This window comes from Ursus americanus, chromosome 29 (assembly GCF_024610735.1).
Source record: "Ursus americanus isolate L20-20 chromosome 29, mUrsAme1.1.p, whole genome shotgun sequence".
Lineage (NCBI taxonomy): Eukaryota > Metazoa > Chordata > Mammalia > Carnivora > Ursidae > Ursus > Ursus americanus.
The window spans coordinates 4,622,424-4,637,072 of record NC_142155.1 but is presented as its reverse complement, the minus strand read 5'-3'; the positions used below and the strand labels follow the sequence as shown (position 1 = coordinate 4,637,072).

The following is a 14,649-nucleotide window of genomic DNA, read 5'->3' as shown; positions in this document are numbered from 1 at the left end:
GGTCCTGATGTAGCAGGGAGCTTGGTTTGGTGGAACTGCGAGAAGAGTCAGGTGCTGAGCCTTGGGGATAGTGGTACACAATAGAACTTTTGAGGTGGGCAGGTATGAGATCAAGCAGGGCTTTGTGGACATGGTGAGGAGCGGGGCTTTATTCCAAGTGCAGTCAGAGAGCCTAGAAGGATTTTGAACAGAGGAGTAACATGACGTGCGTTGCTTTATAGGACTTATTGTAAGTCCTGTATAGGACTTATTGCTTTGATGAATGAGGGGTGAAGGAGTAGAAGTGATGAGGTGGTACTATGGATTGAATGTTTGTGTCTCCCCCATCCCCCCATTCCTATGTTGAAGCCCTAACCCCCAGTGTGATTGTGTTTGGAGATGGGGGTCCCTGGGAGGTAATTAGGTCATGAGGGTGGAGCCTTTGCGAATGGGATTAAAGCCCTTATAAGAAGAGACACAAGAGAGATTCTCTCTCCTTCCACCATGTAAGGATACAGCAAGAGGATGGCCTTCTGCAGCCTAGGAAGAGGGTCTTCATCAGGAACTCACCTTGGTCTTGGGCTTCCTTCCCAACCTCCAGAAGAGTGAGAAATAAATTTCTTTGTTTAAGCCACTCAGTCTGTGGTGTTTCAGCAGCCAGAGCTGGCTAAGACAGGACATTAGGAGGTGGTTTTCAGGAACAGGAAAGAGATGGTGAACTCTGGAGTTAGGACATCGTAGTACTAGATTTTAAGCTATATTTTGGAAGTAATATATATCTAAAATATGTATCTTTGGAAGAAGCTATATTTTGGAAGTAGGATTGGATGGATTGGATACAGGAAATGAATGAAAGGAAGACATTCAAGGGTGCTTCCTCAGTTTCTGGCTTGGACACTTGAGTGGAGGATGGTGCTCTTTGCTAAGATGGAAAAGACTGATTTTGGGAGCAGACGTCAAGAGTTTAGTTACATGCTTACTGAGTTAGAAAAGCCTGACACCCTAGTGGGGAACTGGCGACTGTTGGGTATAAGTCAGAGGAGAGGTCTGGATTGGAGAAACCCAGTTGGGAGTCACCAGCGTACAGAAGAATTTAAAAACCATTTAGAGACCGAGTAGGGAAGTATCTAGCCAGAGGAAAGGAAACAGCTTGTAGCTTGTTATATCATGACATAAGTTGCCAGGTGCCCTGAGATGGGGGATCCAGGGCTCCTAGCCATCGTCTCTTCAACTTTAAGGCTTTCTTAGGTCCTCCCAATTTTGGCTTTGGATGGCAGTCTCTCCACCCCCCCCTTCTTTACTGGCACCTTAAAAAGGCATTTGTGATTATAGATCCTTCATTTATATTTTATTTTACTTTATTATTTTTTATTTTATTTTTAAAAAAGATTTTATTTATTTGAGAGAGCGAGAGAGTGAGAGAGCACAATGAGAGTGAGAGGGAGAAGCAGACTCCCTGCTGAGCAGGGAGCCCGATGGGGGGCTCGATCCCAGGACCCTGAGATTGTGGCCTGAGCTGAAGGCAGATGCTTAACCAACTGAGCCACCCAGGCATCTCTATTTTATTTTTTAGAGATTTTTTATTTATCTGAGACAGAGAGAGAGAGCACAAGCGGGGAGGAGAGTTAGAGGGAGAGGGAGAAGCAGACTCCCTGCTCAGCAGGGAGCCCGACTTGGGGCTTGATCCCAGGATCCTGAGATCATGAGATGAGCTGAAGGCAGACGCTTAACTGACTGAGCCACCCAGGCACCCCGATCCTTCATTTACATTTTAATATAAAATGTTCTGTCCCTCGTATTTGAAATCTCTATGAAACTTACTTTATGGGGTAGAGGTTGGGAAACCCCGTCATAGGGACTGGAATGGGATAGAGGTACATATCTGGCACACACAAAGGGATTCCGGAGAATGGGGCATCTGGAGGAGTAGAAGAGGTTTTGTTGGGAGAAAATAGGTAGTTTCTTAGGCATTTTTTCCATTTCACAATGTGGTTAGTGCCAGATTATGCCACTAAAATCTTTCATTCATCACGCTTCAACAGGCATATGCTGATTGTCATGTTTGGGCCAGGCACGGAGTGCTGAGCTTTCTAAGGAATAGGACATGAAGATGCCCTGCTGTGCAGGTATCCCAAGGACTAGGCGGCTCGGAAGGGCCAGTGCTGAATGTGCTGGCGGAACCTTGGATTTCGGAAAGTAGTCCCTCACTTTCCATATCACGGTTGTGCATTTTTATTTGTTCATGGTCTAACCACAGACACGCTTACTGTCTACCTGCCCTGCTGTTGACCTTCTTTATTTCTAAACGCTGCTCCTTGGGCACCCATTTTCCCCTTTTGTCTCAGTGCTGTAGTTCTGTGGAAGGCTTCTCCCCTCAACACTGCTGCATACTAAATAGTTACTCAGGATAACTGAATAGTCCACCTTGGAATCCCTTCTGCCCCATTCCCCCTCCCCTGTAGTCTGACTCTGAATTGTGAATTGGTAGATATTTTTTCCTACTGTAGTACTTTCTCTCTAAGTGGTTGATTAACAATTTACTTTGTATACTTCATCTTTATTGAACTAACCTCCTATGTTTCTTTGTTCAGTCATTCATTCATCCAATATTTATCAAGCACTTCTACATACTACATGTCAGGCACTAAGCATGTACTTCTGATCAAAAGCAGGTAAGAATCCCTGCCCTCTTGGGATTCTGTTGTGTTCCTTATATTCCACCAACCCTACATTACGTGCCGCTTTATCTTTGCAGCAGTAATAATGACCTGGTTTTTCACAATGCTCTACCTAGGACCAGTTCAAGTAACGGCTCAGTCCATCCATAAAGCTGTGTTTTACCAATGGGTATCCACTAGCTTGTATCCCTGACTATAGGGAAATTGCACTGCTGTGTCCATTTTTGTTTGTTTTGTTTTAACTTTTTATCTTGGAAAGAAGAGTTGTCAGTCTGGTTTTGAAATGTAGCAGCCATTTATTAATACTGGTAATCGTATGATTTGGCAACAGCGGTTAATGATTTTTTAGGGTTCATAGTTAGACGTGCTACAGATACGTACTTTATCATGAGAGAACATAGGCTTATCTTATCAATGGTCTTTAAAATAACCTGTAGGAGAATAAGTTATTCTAAGGTGAACAAATATTCAAAATGATCTCATCTCTGAATAATTTGTGATTTCTTCCTGACCTATTCGCAGACCACACTGCAACTTTAAAAATAATTGAAAGTAGCCTTTGCTCTATTAAAACTTATTTAAATCTTTTAAAAGCATCTATAGCATAGCAGCTAATCTGAACCCCTACAAGTTTGAATCTACTTGAAAAAAAGTATTCAGGAGTGGAAATTTTTGTGCTTACATGGCAATAAAACCTTTAAATACCCTTACTTATAAATTACTTTCCTACAAGATGAGTAGATTCTTTGTGGGTAATTAAGCAATACTTTCCAGATTTACTTGGTGTGATTTTTATTATTAAAGTCTTTGTTTTTTTTGTACTTCAAACTCATTGAACAGCAATGAAATAAGATGTCTTGGAGGCATTCAGGATTAATATAGATGGTCAGCACACTTGAAATAAATACCGCTTTAGATGTTTAGGCATTTTTATCCTTCATAGGTTCTTCGCTATGAACATCATAATAGATAAAAATCTTGCTTCAGGATATGTATAATATGGAAGGAAGAATAGGAATGTCACGGTGGTGGGGAAAAAAGGCTTGCCTTTTTTCTGTCATCTGATGCCGGATACCAATAAGCACTTTCAAAGAGGTTTTATACAGTGAAGAAGGATTTAAGGCAAGTATCTATTAAATGATACAGTCTTAGCCTGAAGAAAAATAAATTATGAAGTCATCATGGACATGTGGTGTAATTATGTATCCTTTGGCATACATGGCATAACAATACTTTCTTGAATGAATTCCTATTATCCCCACCAAAAATAAGAGTAGAAACAGGCCTTTGTTTTTGGCAGAGAGGGCAGCAGGGCAGATCTGAGTGGGTATTGCCAAGACCTGAACCCTGGGCATTCAGCAGTGTGGAAGGGGTCAGAGCAGGGAGAGAGTCAGAAGGTTGAGTGTCGGTGGATGATGGTTGATGGGTGATGTCATAAATCAGAGCCTGCAGTGGATCCAGGCTGAGCTCGGGATGAAGATGGGTCTCCAGGAAAAGGGTGAGTGGCCAGCGTGTGTCACAGCCAGAGTGTTGATGGCAGTAGCCACTGTTGTGACCCACGCTGTGAATTAGGCCTTGGCTTTGGGACACACCAGGCTACCGAGGAACACAGAGGTTAGATGGGACAGTAGTCAAGGGTAATTACCAGGTGTTCAGGGGGTTTGCTACCAGCATGGCTGTGGGTTACAGTGAATACTAGTGCACAGATCAGGCACCAAAGTGAAGATGGCCTGTGGATCAGAGAAGATTCAGGCAAAAGCTTATCTCTGCCCTGAAGAGTGTTTTTGGAGAGGAGCTGACCTCAAGTTCTGGGATATCTATGGGCTCTGGGCAGCACCAAGACTGAGAGATCTAAAGTAATGATATTTCTGAATTCTAATATTTGGAACTTTATTAAATAAAGTTTTATACCATTCAGGATAATACCAAGGTCAAGATGAAGGACATGGGCAAAGTCCAGGTTCTAATAATAAATAGCTCCTATTTATTCAACACTCACCGTGTCAGGTACTGTTCTAAATGCTTTCCATGTGTTGTCCCATTTCACCTCCTGTCACCCTATTTCGGGAGCCAGAGGTTGGCTTGCAGAGATCCTACTGGAGCAGTAAGACAGCAGGAAGGACCAAGTCTGGCGTGTCGAGACATGGGCTTATAGTACTCTCCAAACACCAGCAGGTTCCGAGCGCTGAATTGATCGTTAGCCTTCCTCCCTCATTGTTTTGTGGCCCGTGACCATTTGCTGTTACTGGCGTATTTAACATGTGTCTCGGGTCATGTGCACTTTTTGTGATGTGTATCCTGAACCCCTTCCCAGACCACTTTCACTCTGGCTGGTTCCCTTTTCCGACTTGCCATCACTTTTATTTATTGTCTGAACACATTTGGTAACTTGATTAAATTCCTTTTTCCTTTTTTATACTTGTTTTTTAATTGTTTAATATGTGTAAATTTTGCTTCCTCATCAAGCACAGAAGTCTGTATTGCTTTTGTATTTTCCACAAAACCAGCCTCATTGGGAATAGTCCAATAAATTCACATAGTACCTTCCTTTTTACTTTGACTTTAACCGTGTTATAATCAACTGTTAAGAAACTTGTTATTTTTTATGCATCTTACAATGTAGGAAATGTTACTTAAAAAAATGTTTTTTTTTAAATTTTCACAGGGCAGACTCAGAAAATGAATCTTTTCCAGGCGATAACAAGTGCCTTGGATAACTCATTGGCTAAAGATCCTACTGCAGGTAAACTGCCTTTGTGCGTGAGTGTGGTAGCTGCGTGAATTCAGAATTGAGAATTTGCTGGAAATACTGCGTCTGAGGCTCAGTGGTTAACATTACGTCTACCTGCCTGAAATTTTTTAAAAAGATCTCATCAAATGATTAAGGTTAAATAATCGGATTACGGTATTAACACATTTTTAAAATCAATTCATTATGAATTAGTTCTCATGTATACCTAACATCATCAAGTCGACTTTCTCCCATGGTGTGTGTGGTCCTGATACTATATAAATACTTTCTGGATTAATACCTACTGTGTACTTCTGTTTCTCCAGCGTATAGAAAAAAAATGGGAGGCACCATTTCATTCAGATTTATGAATCTGTTTATGAAATGAGGATTTGATTCCGCGCTTTCCTTTGAGATACACTATCGTCCTACTTACAAGATTTTTTTGAAATAACTTTAATATTTGTAAATGACTTTATCTAATCAAATTTAATTATTGGTATAAAAACAGTTGTCTGCTGTATGTTTTCTAAATTGGGTTGGCTTTACTTCATATATATGTATAGTATATATAAATATATATATTTTTATATATTCGTATATAATATAGACTATAATATATATTCACATTTATATGTATATCAATATATATAAATTTATATATATATCTACATACATATATAGATATATCTCTCTATATATTTAGTATACCTTGGGCTTCCACTTGAGAATCCCTAGTTTGAAGGTCAAGTGAAGAAGGGGTTATTTGTTAGGAGGAAGTGAGAGGTACAGTAGTGGATGATAAGATCTTGCTTTGTTTGAATGTCATCTGAGAATGATTGATCTCGAAGAGAAAATGAGGGTGAATTGTTTTCTTAAGGTCCACAAAGCTAGTTAGGTACATTAATAAATTCAGTTCTACGAACACCCATTTTTATTGTCACTGCCTTGCTCACTATCTCCCTCCATACTTGCCTCCTTTCACACAGTTTAGGCCCTTTTCCTACTTGTGACTGTTCTCGCACCTTGGAATGCTTTTCCTTCCGTCCTTCAGATTGTTGTCTTTATTGTAGACCATGTAGGAAAGAGAACCACTGGTGGGGGCCTTGAGCCTGGAGTGTGAGTCATAGTTCTGCCTCTTGCTTTTCTGCTGGTCAAGTTACTTTGCTCCGACCTCGTTTTCTGACCTCGCTTTCTTCCTGGGTAAAACACGATGACATTCTAGATCAGTGGTTCTTCATCATCTTCCTCCTATGTTTAACGATGTCTGGAGACACTTTTGGCTGTCACAACTGTGTGTGTGTTTGTGCGTGTGTGCCGGGGGCAGCTGTCATCCACTGGGTAGAGACCAGGGATGCTGCTCTCTGTCTACGGTGCACAGAACAGGCTGCTACAACGAAAGAATCATCCAGTCCAAACTGTCGGTAATGTGGAAGTTGAGAAACCTTGATTTAAACAATCCATTTCTGTTTTCTGATTTAAAGTGTAAATCTATAGATGACCTGTTTTTCGTTGTCAGTATCACTTAAGGTTTATTAAATAAAACATGTTTTTTAAATATTGTTTTTCAGTAATATTTGGTGAAGATGTTGCCTTTGGCGGAGTCTTTAGATGTACTGTTGGCTTGCGAGACAAATATGGTAAGTTGACATCTTTATATAAGAATAGTATTCCTGTATAACTTTTCCTTAAAGATCTTGAGGATACAAAAGATACCTGTTCCATTGTTTGCCATATCCTTATTGTATAGATACTTGTTGGATTTTGTTTTTATTTTTGTTTTATTTGGTTTTGTTTTCCATTTCCATAGCCATCTGCAGAATCCTTTGGTCTAAATTTCTCCGGATGTGTTCTAATTGCAGACTCCCTGATCTGGTTCGGATCACACATATTATAGATGCCAAAATCATCTTCATTAAATGTATTATTTATCATGTCATTTAAATCCTGGAAGCTTTGATCTCTTACTACTGCCTTCCTTACCCAATTTTGATGCCAGTGTCTCTAGTTCAAGATTCTGCCCTACTGGTCTCTGTTAATAGATTTCATCTTTTATTACCTGTATTAGTCAGGGTTCTGCAGAGAATTAGGAGCATTAGGATATATATATATTTGTATCTATGTATGTGTGTATATATGTATGTGTATTATGTGTGCATCTGTATCTATTTGTATTTATATGTATCTCTCTCTCTATATCTATGTCTATGCCTGTGTCTGTATGCCTACACCTGTATCTGTATTGAGAAAGAGAGAGAGATTTATTTTTTAAGGAATTGGCTCACACAGTGAGGGGCTGGCAAGTCTGAAATCTGTAGGGCAAGCCAGCAAGCTGGAAGCCCAGGCAGGGTTTCTATGTTGCGCTCTTCAGGCCGAATTTCTTCTGGTTGGAGAAACTTGTTTTTTTTCCTAAGGCCTTCAAGTGATTGGGTGAAGGTCATCCATATTATGAAGGGCCATCTGCTTTACTGAAAGTATATTCACAGCAATAGCTATACTGCTGTTTGACCAAACAACACATGAAATTTACCATCCCCCCCTTCCAAAAAAAAAGAAAATCGCCATCCCTTTATCCTCCCACACGTTTTACCTCATGTGATCTCTGTCTTCTGCTCGGTATGTGATTGATTTCTGCCTACTGCTTTTACTCATTTCATTTGACTCAGACGTCAGAGTGCATTTTGGCCCATCCCAGCATCCTCCCTCCTGACCTGCTGTGTGAGGAATATATTTCAACCCCTACTGTTAGGGGTGACTTTGAGGTGACTGGACTTTTCCTTTCCTCTCTCAGTCTTACCTGAACTGGAAGTCAGCAAAGTGCTTAAGTTTAGGGGGAGGAGTTGATGTCTACCTTTCTTTTTACCTTTGCCACTGCTCTCTAAAGCTCGTGGGTGCCCGCAAGTAAGGGTGGGCGGGGGGCGGGGAGCCTTCCCGATTTTTTTTTCCTAGTTGTTGTTCCTTCTTGTTCCACTCTTCTCTGAGGTTGTGTTATACTTGAATCCAAGACATCATGGCATGTTCCACCTCGCTTACCAGGAAGTTCTCTTCTCTTTATAGCAGGTTGATTTTCTGAGTCCTGTCCCTTTGCTTTCTCCTGTCTATTTCTAACAGCGGTTTAGAGATTGAGATAGTTGGGCCAGTCTCAACTATCTCACACTATCTCAGTTAATTCCAGCTCATTCAGACTCCTACAAACTTTAGCTCTTTAAAAAAAATTTAAAAGCCTTTTCACATTTGATTTCAAAAGCAATGCATATGCATTGAAGAAAATTTGGAAAATATAGAAAAGCAGAAAGGAGAAACATGAAATTGTCCATACTTCCAGAGATAACCTAGAGAAAACCATGGTACCCCTCTTGGTTACACACTTCTAGACCAGATTTGAATATATCTGAGTATGTTTGCGTGTATTAAGGAATGTTTAAAACATTGAATTATGCTTTCATGTTCTGTTCAGGATTTTAAGCTGTGCTGACATTGCCCCCTGTTGCATGTTGTCTGCTTTACCCCACTGGAGCCGTTAGCATATTCATCATGTTTGTTGTAGATCCCTGGTCTGTCTGGTTCTGATGCTTGCTCTGTCTCTTCAAATTGTGATTTTGCCTTTTGGAATGCCTTGTAATTTTCTCTCTAGCTGGACGTGATGCACTGGGTGAAAGGAACTGCTGTAAAGAGGCCTGTAGGGATGTAGTGGTGAGGTGTGTGGGGAAGGGAAGCATTCTGTAGTCCTGTGATTAGGTCTCAGTCCTTTATTGAGCCTATGCCTCTGGACTGTGAACTTCACAGGTGTTTTTCCTCTCTCTCAGGTGGGACAGGATGGCTGGAGCTGACTGGAGTTGGGCATTTTCCTTCCCCTGGGTCGATTACACTCTGACAATAAATACCCAGCAGATTAGGCTCTGGTTAACTGGTTTCCCTTGATGTCAGGCCTTTCTAAGAAGGGAGTGCTCTGGCGTGTTTCAGAATGGTTCCTTGTCCGCTTCCCCAGCTGGAAGCAAGAGGGAATTTTCTCCCGTGTTTATTCTAGGAACCTGGTCGAGCTCCTGGAGGTAAGCCGCACTAAACTGGGGAGGCCTCCTTAGGACTGGATTCCCTGGAGTTTTGAACTCTCCAGCTTGTCCACACTGAGCCTCCAGAGTCCCTCGTTTACAGTTCATGTTTCCCTGCCCTGCACCGGCTCTGACAATCGTTTTTCACTCCTCGGTCTCTGCTCTGGGAAGTCAAGATTCCCTGTATTCCTCCTCTGTCTGTGTCTTCAGTCTCGAGGACAGCAGTTTGCTCTGTGTCGTCTCCTCTCTGTCAGGTCCAAGAAGAGTTGTTGATTTCTCAGTCTTTAGCTTTTGACTTGCTCGTGAGGACAGAGTGGCGACTTCCAAGCTCCTCACGTGTGGAACTGGAAACCGGAGGTGGAATCATACTTGAGCGGCTTGTCTTGTCCGCCTCGGCGGAGCAGTTTCTAGCCTTCGCCCGCGCAGTGTAGCAGGCCGAGTGCTCGCTGACACTGGCGACGCTTCTGTTCGCTGCCGGCATGCCCGGGGTCTCATCCGTGGTGCTCTCCTGACTGTACCCGTTCTGTCTGGGGCATTTCATCCATGTCCCCCGCTGCCCACACACTAGTGACTTACGAATTTCTAAATCCAGGGTAGACCTCCGGCTTGAGCTTCAGATCTGTGTTTTCATTATACCACAGCACATCATCACCTCAGTGTTGCAGTCACTTCAAGCGTAGTATTTCCAAACTCCTGTTTTCAAATTCTTCTGAGTGCGTTATCTCCATCCAGCAAATCCACAGTGCTCACTGCATTTCCTATCTCGGCGAGTAGGCCACATATCCGTTTGGTTATCTGAGCCAGAAACCGGGGGGATGCGAAGCTCTTCCTCCTTTCTCATTCTTCGCCCCCAGTCAAGTCCTACAAGTTCATCTTCACAGTTTGTCTCTAAAGTGGCCTCTCCGTTCCATTCTCACCTTCCTGGTCTGCCTTCAGATCCTTAATCATCTTTGCTTGGACAGTTCCACCGCTGTTCTTAGCAAGCCCCCTCCTGTCCCCCCCTCCTGATGGTTCTAAAAGGCACATTTCTTGGCAGGATATACAAAAGACTCTGAGATCTGCCCTCTACCTACCTACCTGACCTCATTCAACTTATTCTCCACCAATATTGAATTGCTAGATGTTTTCCCTGAGGCTCTGCTTTTCCCCCATCTCTTGTCCTTTGCACATGATGCCATTTGGATCTCTCTCTCATCTGATTCCCTGGTAAGCTCCACTTTTGCCTTCAGAAGTTCCTCCCTAAAGCTCTTCCTGACCCTCCAGGCAGAGCCAGGCACTAGTTTTCTCCGCTCGGACTTGTATCTTTTACGTACTGCAGGTTGCACTGTAACTGTCTCCCCACCAGCTCTCTGCACCAGCCAGCTTCTGGAAGGAAGGCAGTAGGTGTTGAAGTCGTCTGTGCATCCCGGGCTCCTAATACAGTGTCTGGCAGTGCTAATGAAGTGGATGTTGTTGAGTGACCGCAGCCTTCGCGTGCTCACCAACGCAATGGCCTACTGCCTCAGAAGCGGGATTTCCTTATTTCCCTTTAATGATGTTTGGTTGGTCGGATTGTTTTCTCTTAAAACAGGGAAGAGAAACTCTCACTTGAAAAAGTCCTCTACTCCTCAAGGCACCTGCAGATTTAGGTCTCTACGACAGGGGCTGAGCTAATTAAGCGCTAACTTTTAACTTTATTGTCAGCTGATGTGAATTTTTTTTTTTTTTTTTAAAACAAGTGCTTTAGGACTATGAATTGAAGTTTTGAATAATTCTAGGTTGATCAATATGAACAATTAAATCAACTCTCTCTAATGAGACTGGGTGAGCTTCAGTCTTCAGGAGTGAAGAATAAAGGAAGTGGTGAAGAGAAATCTATTAAAATAGAACTTTTTCCATATTAAAAAAAATAGCATGTATCTTTTAAAAATAATTCTCTGCCCTTTTGAGTGCAGGCCAGAGAAGTTTAGCTGTACAGAAACCTGCCCACTTAGTATTTTTTTGAAGTTAAAAGCACTTGTATTTAAAAGATTATATTCATCTAGTTGCGTACATGGCATTAAATGACACAGCCAAGAGCATCTTCAAGGAGTTGATTAGCTTTCTGGGGAGGAGCTGAGTGTAGAGAGAGGCTGGATCACAGACAGTAGGTGGCAGCCTACACTTCGAAATGAGGCTGTCCTTGCTGCCGGTACCAATACTCGGCAACGGCCGAGAAGCATTTAAAATCCCGTCAGAAGGGAGAATTTGAAGAATTGCGGGTTATTGACCTAATGTTGTGATGCGGAGTACGGCCTGATATTAAAAAGAAGGAGCTGTGTAATTAGGGACCATGCTGTTAAAAAAAGAAGAGAGAGAGAGCTCTTCTGTACTCCAGATAATCCAGACGAGTGAGTGTAGCACCACAAACCACTGTTCTCCTGCCTTGTCCTTTAATGGCACAAAATAATAAGGATGGTTTGAAAACTGAAAATAGATGGTCTAACCTCATGAATACATTACACACCAAATATCAGCTTTAGCCTTTTTAAGAAAGGGCTCCCTTGTTCGGGAGCAACAGTTGAAACTAGGTGTGTCCCAGGGAAGCCTTGGGTAGGAGCGGGCAATTCAAATGGTAGTTGATTTTTTTTTAGGGTATGTGATTTTATGTTGAATACCACACATCCTTGCATTTATATAATGAGACCAATTCCACAGTTCCTATGGAACCTGGCCTCATTATTGTCTTTCTCTGTATGTGTTGTCTGTGTGTGTTTTAATCACAGAAGACTTAGTATGTCAGGTTAAGCATATATTTTTTTAAAGATTTATTCATTCATTTGAGAGAGAGAGAGAGAGAGTGAGAGACACACACACCATACATGGAGAACGAGTGAGTGAGTGTGGGGAGGGGCAGAGGGAGGCAGAAGGCCCCGCAGATTCCTTGCTAAGCTCGGAGCCTGATGTGGAGTTCGATCCCACGATCCTGAGATCATGACTTGAGCCGAAACCAAGAGTCGGTGCCCTAACTGACTGAGCCACCCAGGCGCCCCTCAACACATGTTTTTATTTCACACTCTTCTGTACTGATGTGGGTGGACGTTGCTGGGCTGTGGTTCATAAAGCTATATTTTGGTCCACTTATTGGAAGAAACTTAGGTGAGAAGGAAAGCAGAGGACTTGCTGAATTGGTCTTTGGGCCCAAACATCTGCCTTTTCATGGGATTTGATATTTTTCCATTACTGTATTCATTCCTGTACACCACAACTGCGGCCTGTCCTAGCAGCTTGGGAAAACGAATATAACCGCTTATTTGTTTTCTTATGTAAACATCATCGAAATTGTTTAACCAGGCACTTAAATACACTGGATTCAGGAAGGAAAACTAGGGCAGGCCTGTGGAGAAGAAACGTTCTCCTCTGTCATATGCCGATATTTGGGACTTGATTTTCAGCCTCCGTGGCCTCATCAGTCAAGGAAAGGACTAGATGTTCCTCACGGGGATGTACTTCGATGGTATTTGTGCTTGTATCTCTTTTTAAAAAGAGGAGCGTATTTGTTTTACATTTCAATTTCCTTTATATTTAGAGGTTTTATGAACGTAACAATTGTTCTGTCATTTTAGAATCATGGCGTGTGGGGCCCTTAATTTTCTCTTAAGACGTCCCTTTTCCAGTATAAGTTTTAAATTTGGGGGATGCAGGCAAAATCTTTTGAGAAGTCTTCTATACTTTCTTGTGAATTATGAAATTAACCTCTTCAACAGAAAAAAAAACGACCTGCTGCAGTGAAGGGGTTACTTAGGTCATTGTGATGCTCTCGGGTGTAGTGTCAGGAAGGTCAGTCTGTGAAAGGGGGCCTGGCTTCCAGGCAGGTGCAACGAATTTCACCGAAGAAAAAGCTTGGAAAGGTAATGGCAGTTCTCGAGGGAAATGGAATATGTGATTTATTTTCCCCACAAAGTTATACGTGTATGACTTCACAGCAAATTTAATACCAGATATAGGTTGTAAGATGTTTAACTCTGCTGTGAATTTGGAGTAAAAACAGGTGTTAAGATGGTGTAAACTTTTTTTTTTCTAACATGCTTATTAAAAAATATTTTAAAAGGATTGTTAGTAGCTTTAAGTGTCTTTCTTCCTAAAAGTCAGGCGCTTTAAATTGCTCCTGGTATTACAAGGCCCTTTGTTGTCTAAGACTACGCATGTGGTCGAACTAGATAACAAGAAGGGTATATTAAACGTGTTCTTTATCTGTTACCAGTTGAAGTACCCTAGAAAATGGGGCGAAAATATTGAGATATACTTCATTTACATTTGTTTCCTTCCTACATGCTTCAATGTTCTTTTATGAATTTTCATTCCTAAAAGATTTTGGAATCTACTAAAATTAGAATTGGTACAGATGGTCACTGTATTTTAATTTCTCTAAAAATCAGAATGTGTAACCTCACAATTGGCATGTTGACCAGTGTCTCAACAAGTAACATTTAAAAAAATAAGATTTAATGTATTTTGTAGGATGTGAGAGCTAGAGAGAAATTGAGGCTATATCTAGTCCAGTGATTCTCGACTGGGGATGATTTCTCACTCCTGGGGACAGGAGTCCAGAGACATTTTTGATTGTCACAGCTGGGGGTCGCCACTGCCTTGTTAATGGGTAGAGGTCAGGGCTACTGATAACTGTCTTACTGTGCACAGGACAGCCCTCTCCTACCAAACAGAGAAGTCTCTGGCCCAAAATGTCAATAGCGCTAAGGTTAATAACCCCTGATCTAGTTCTCCACATAATCTAGAAACTGAGGTTCTGAGAGGTTAGATGTTACCAAGTTGTCCGGCAGTAAGTAGGTGAGCCACCGCCTGAGCTCAACCTTCCTAAAAACCAGGGCTGAGTTTTTTGCACTGTGTTGTTTTTTCCTTCTTACTTATAAATGAGCAACTCCTATAAAGCATGAAAAATAGAAGAAATATATAAGGAATTTTAATGAACAGAGCTTAAGGGCTCTGATTATTCATAGTGTAAGAATAACCCATATTAAAAAGTTCTTAAAAATTCTTTTTGCGATTCTTTTGTGAACATTTTTTTTGATTAGTGTATTGGTTGTTCTGGGGTGACAGCTGCTGCTTTGACTGCTTTTTGTTTTTCCTTAGTTGATTAAACAATAAATGTTAGAGCTGCCAACAGGTGTTCTCTTTGACATTTTGAGCATCAGGGTGTAATGCCCTTAAGCCAGTTTTTCCCAGCCTTATTTGA

At 41.7% G+C, this 14,649-nt stretch overlaps 1 protein-coding gene across 8 annotated transcripts in view; it reads left to right on the top strand.

Annotated features, from left to right (window-relative positions):
* BCKDHB (branched chain keto acid dehydrogenase E1 subunit beta) overlaps positions 1-14,649 on the top strand; it is a 206,551-nt gene that overhangs the window by 6,398 nt on the left and 185,504 nt on the right. For all 8 annotated transcript variants that reach the window (XR_006780803.2, XR_015722235.1, XR_006780804.2 and 5 more), the window contains exons 2-3: positions 5,323-5,400; positions 6,960-7,028. Coding sequence is in view for 5 of the 8 variants with exons in the window: in XM_087856926.1 (XP_087713052.1) it covers positions 5,323-5,400; positions 6,960-7,028 (147 nt within the window). In the remaining 3 variants the exon portion in view is untranslated. The remainder of the gene's footprint in view (positions 1-5,322; positions 5,401-6,959; positions 7,029-14,649) is intronic.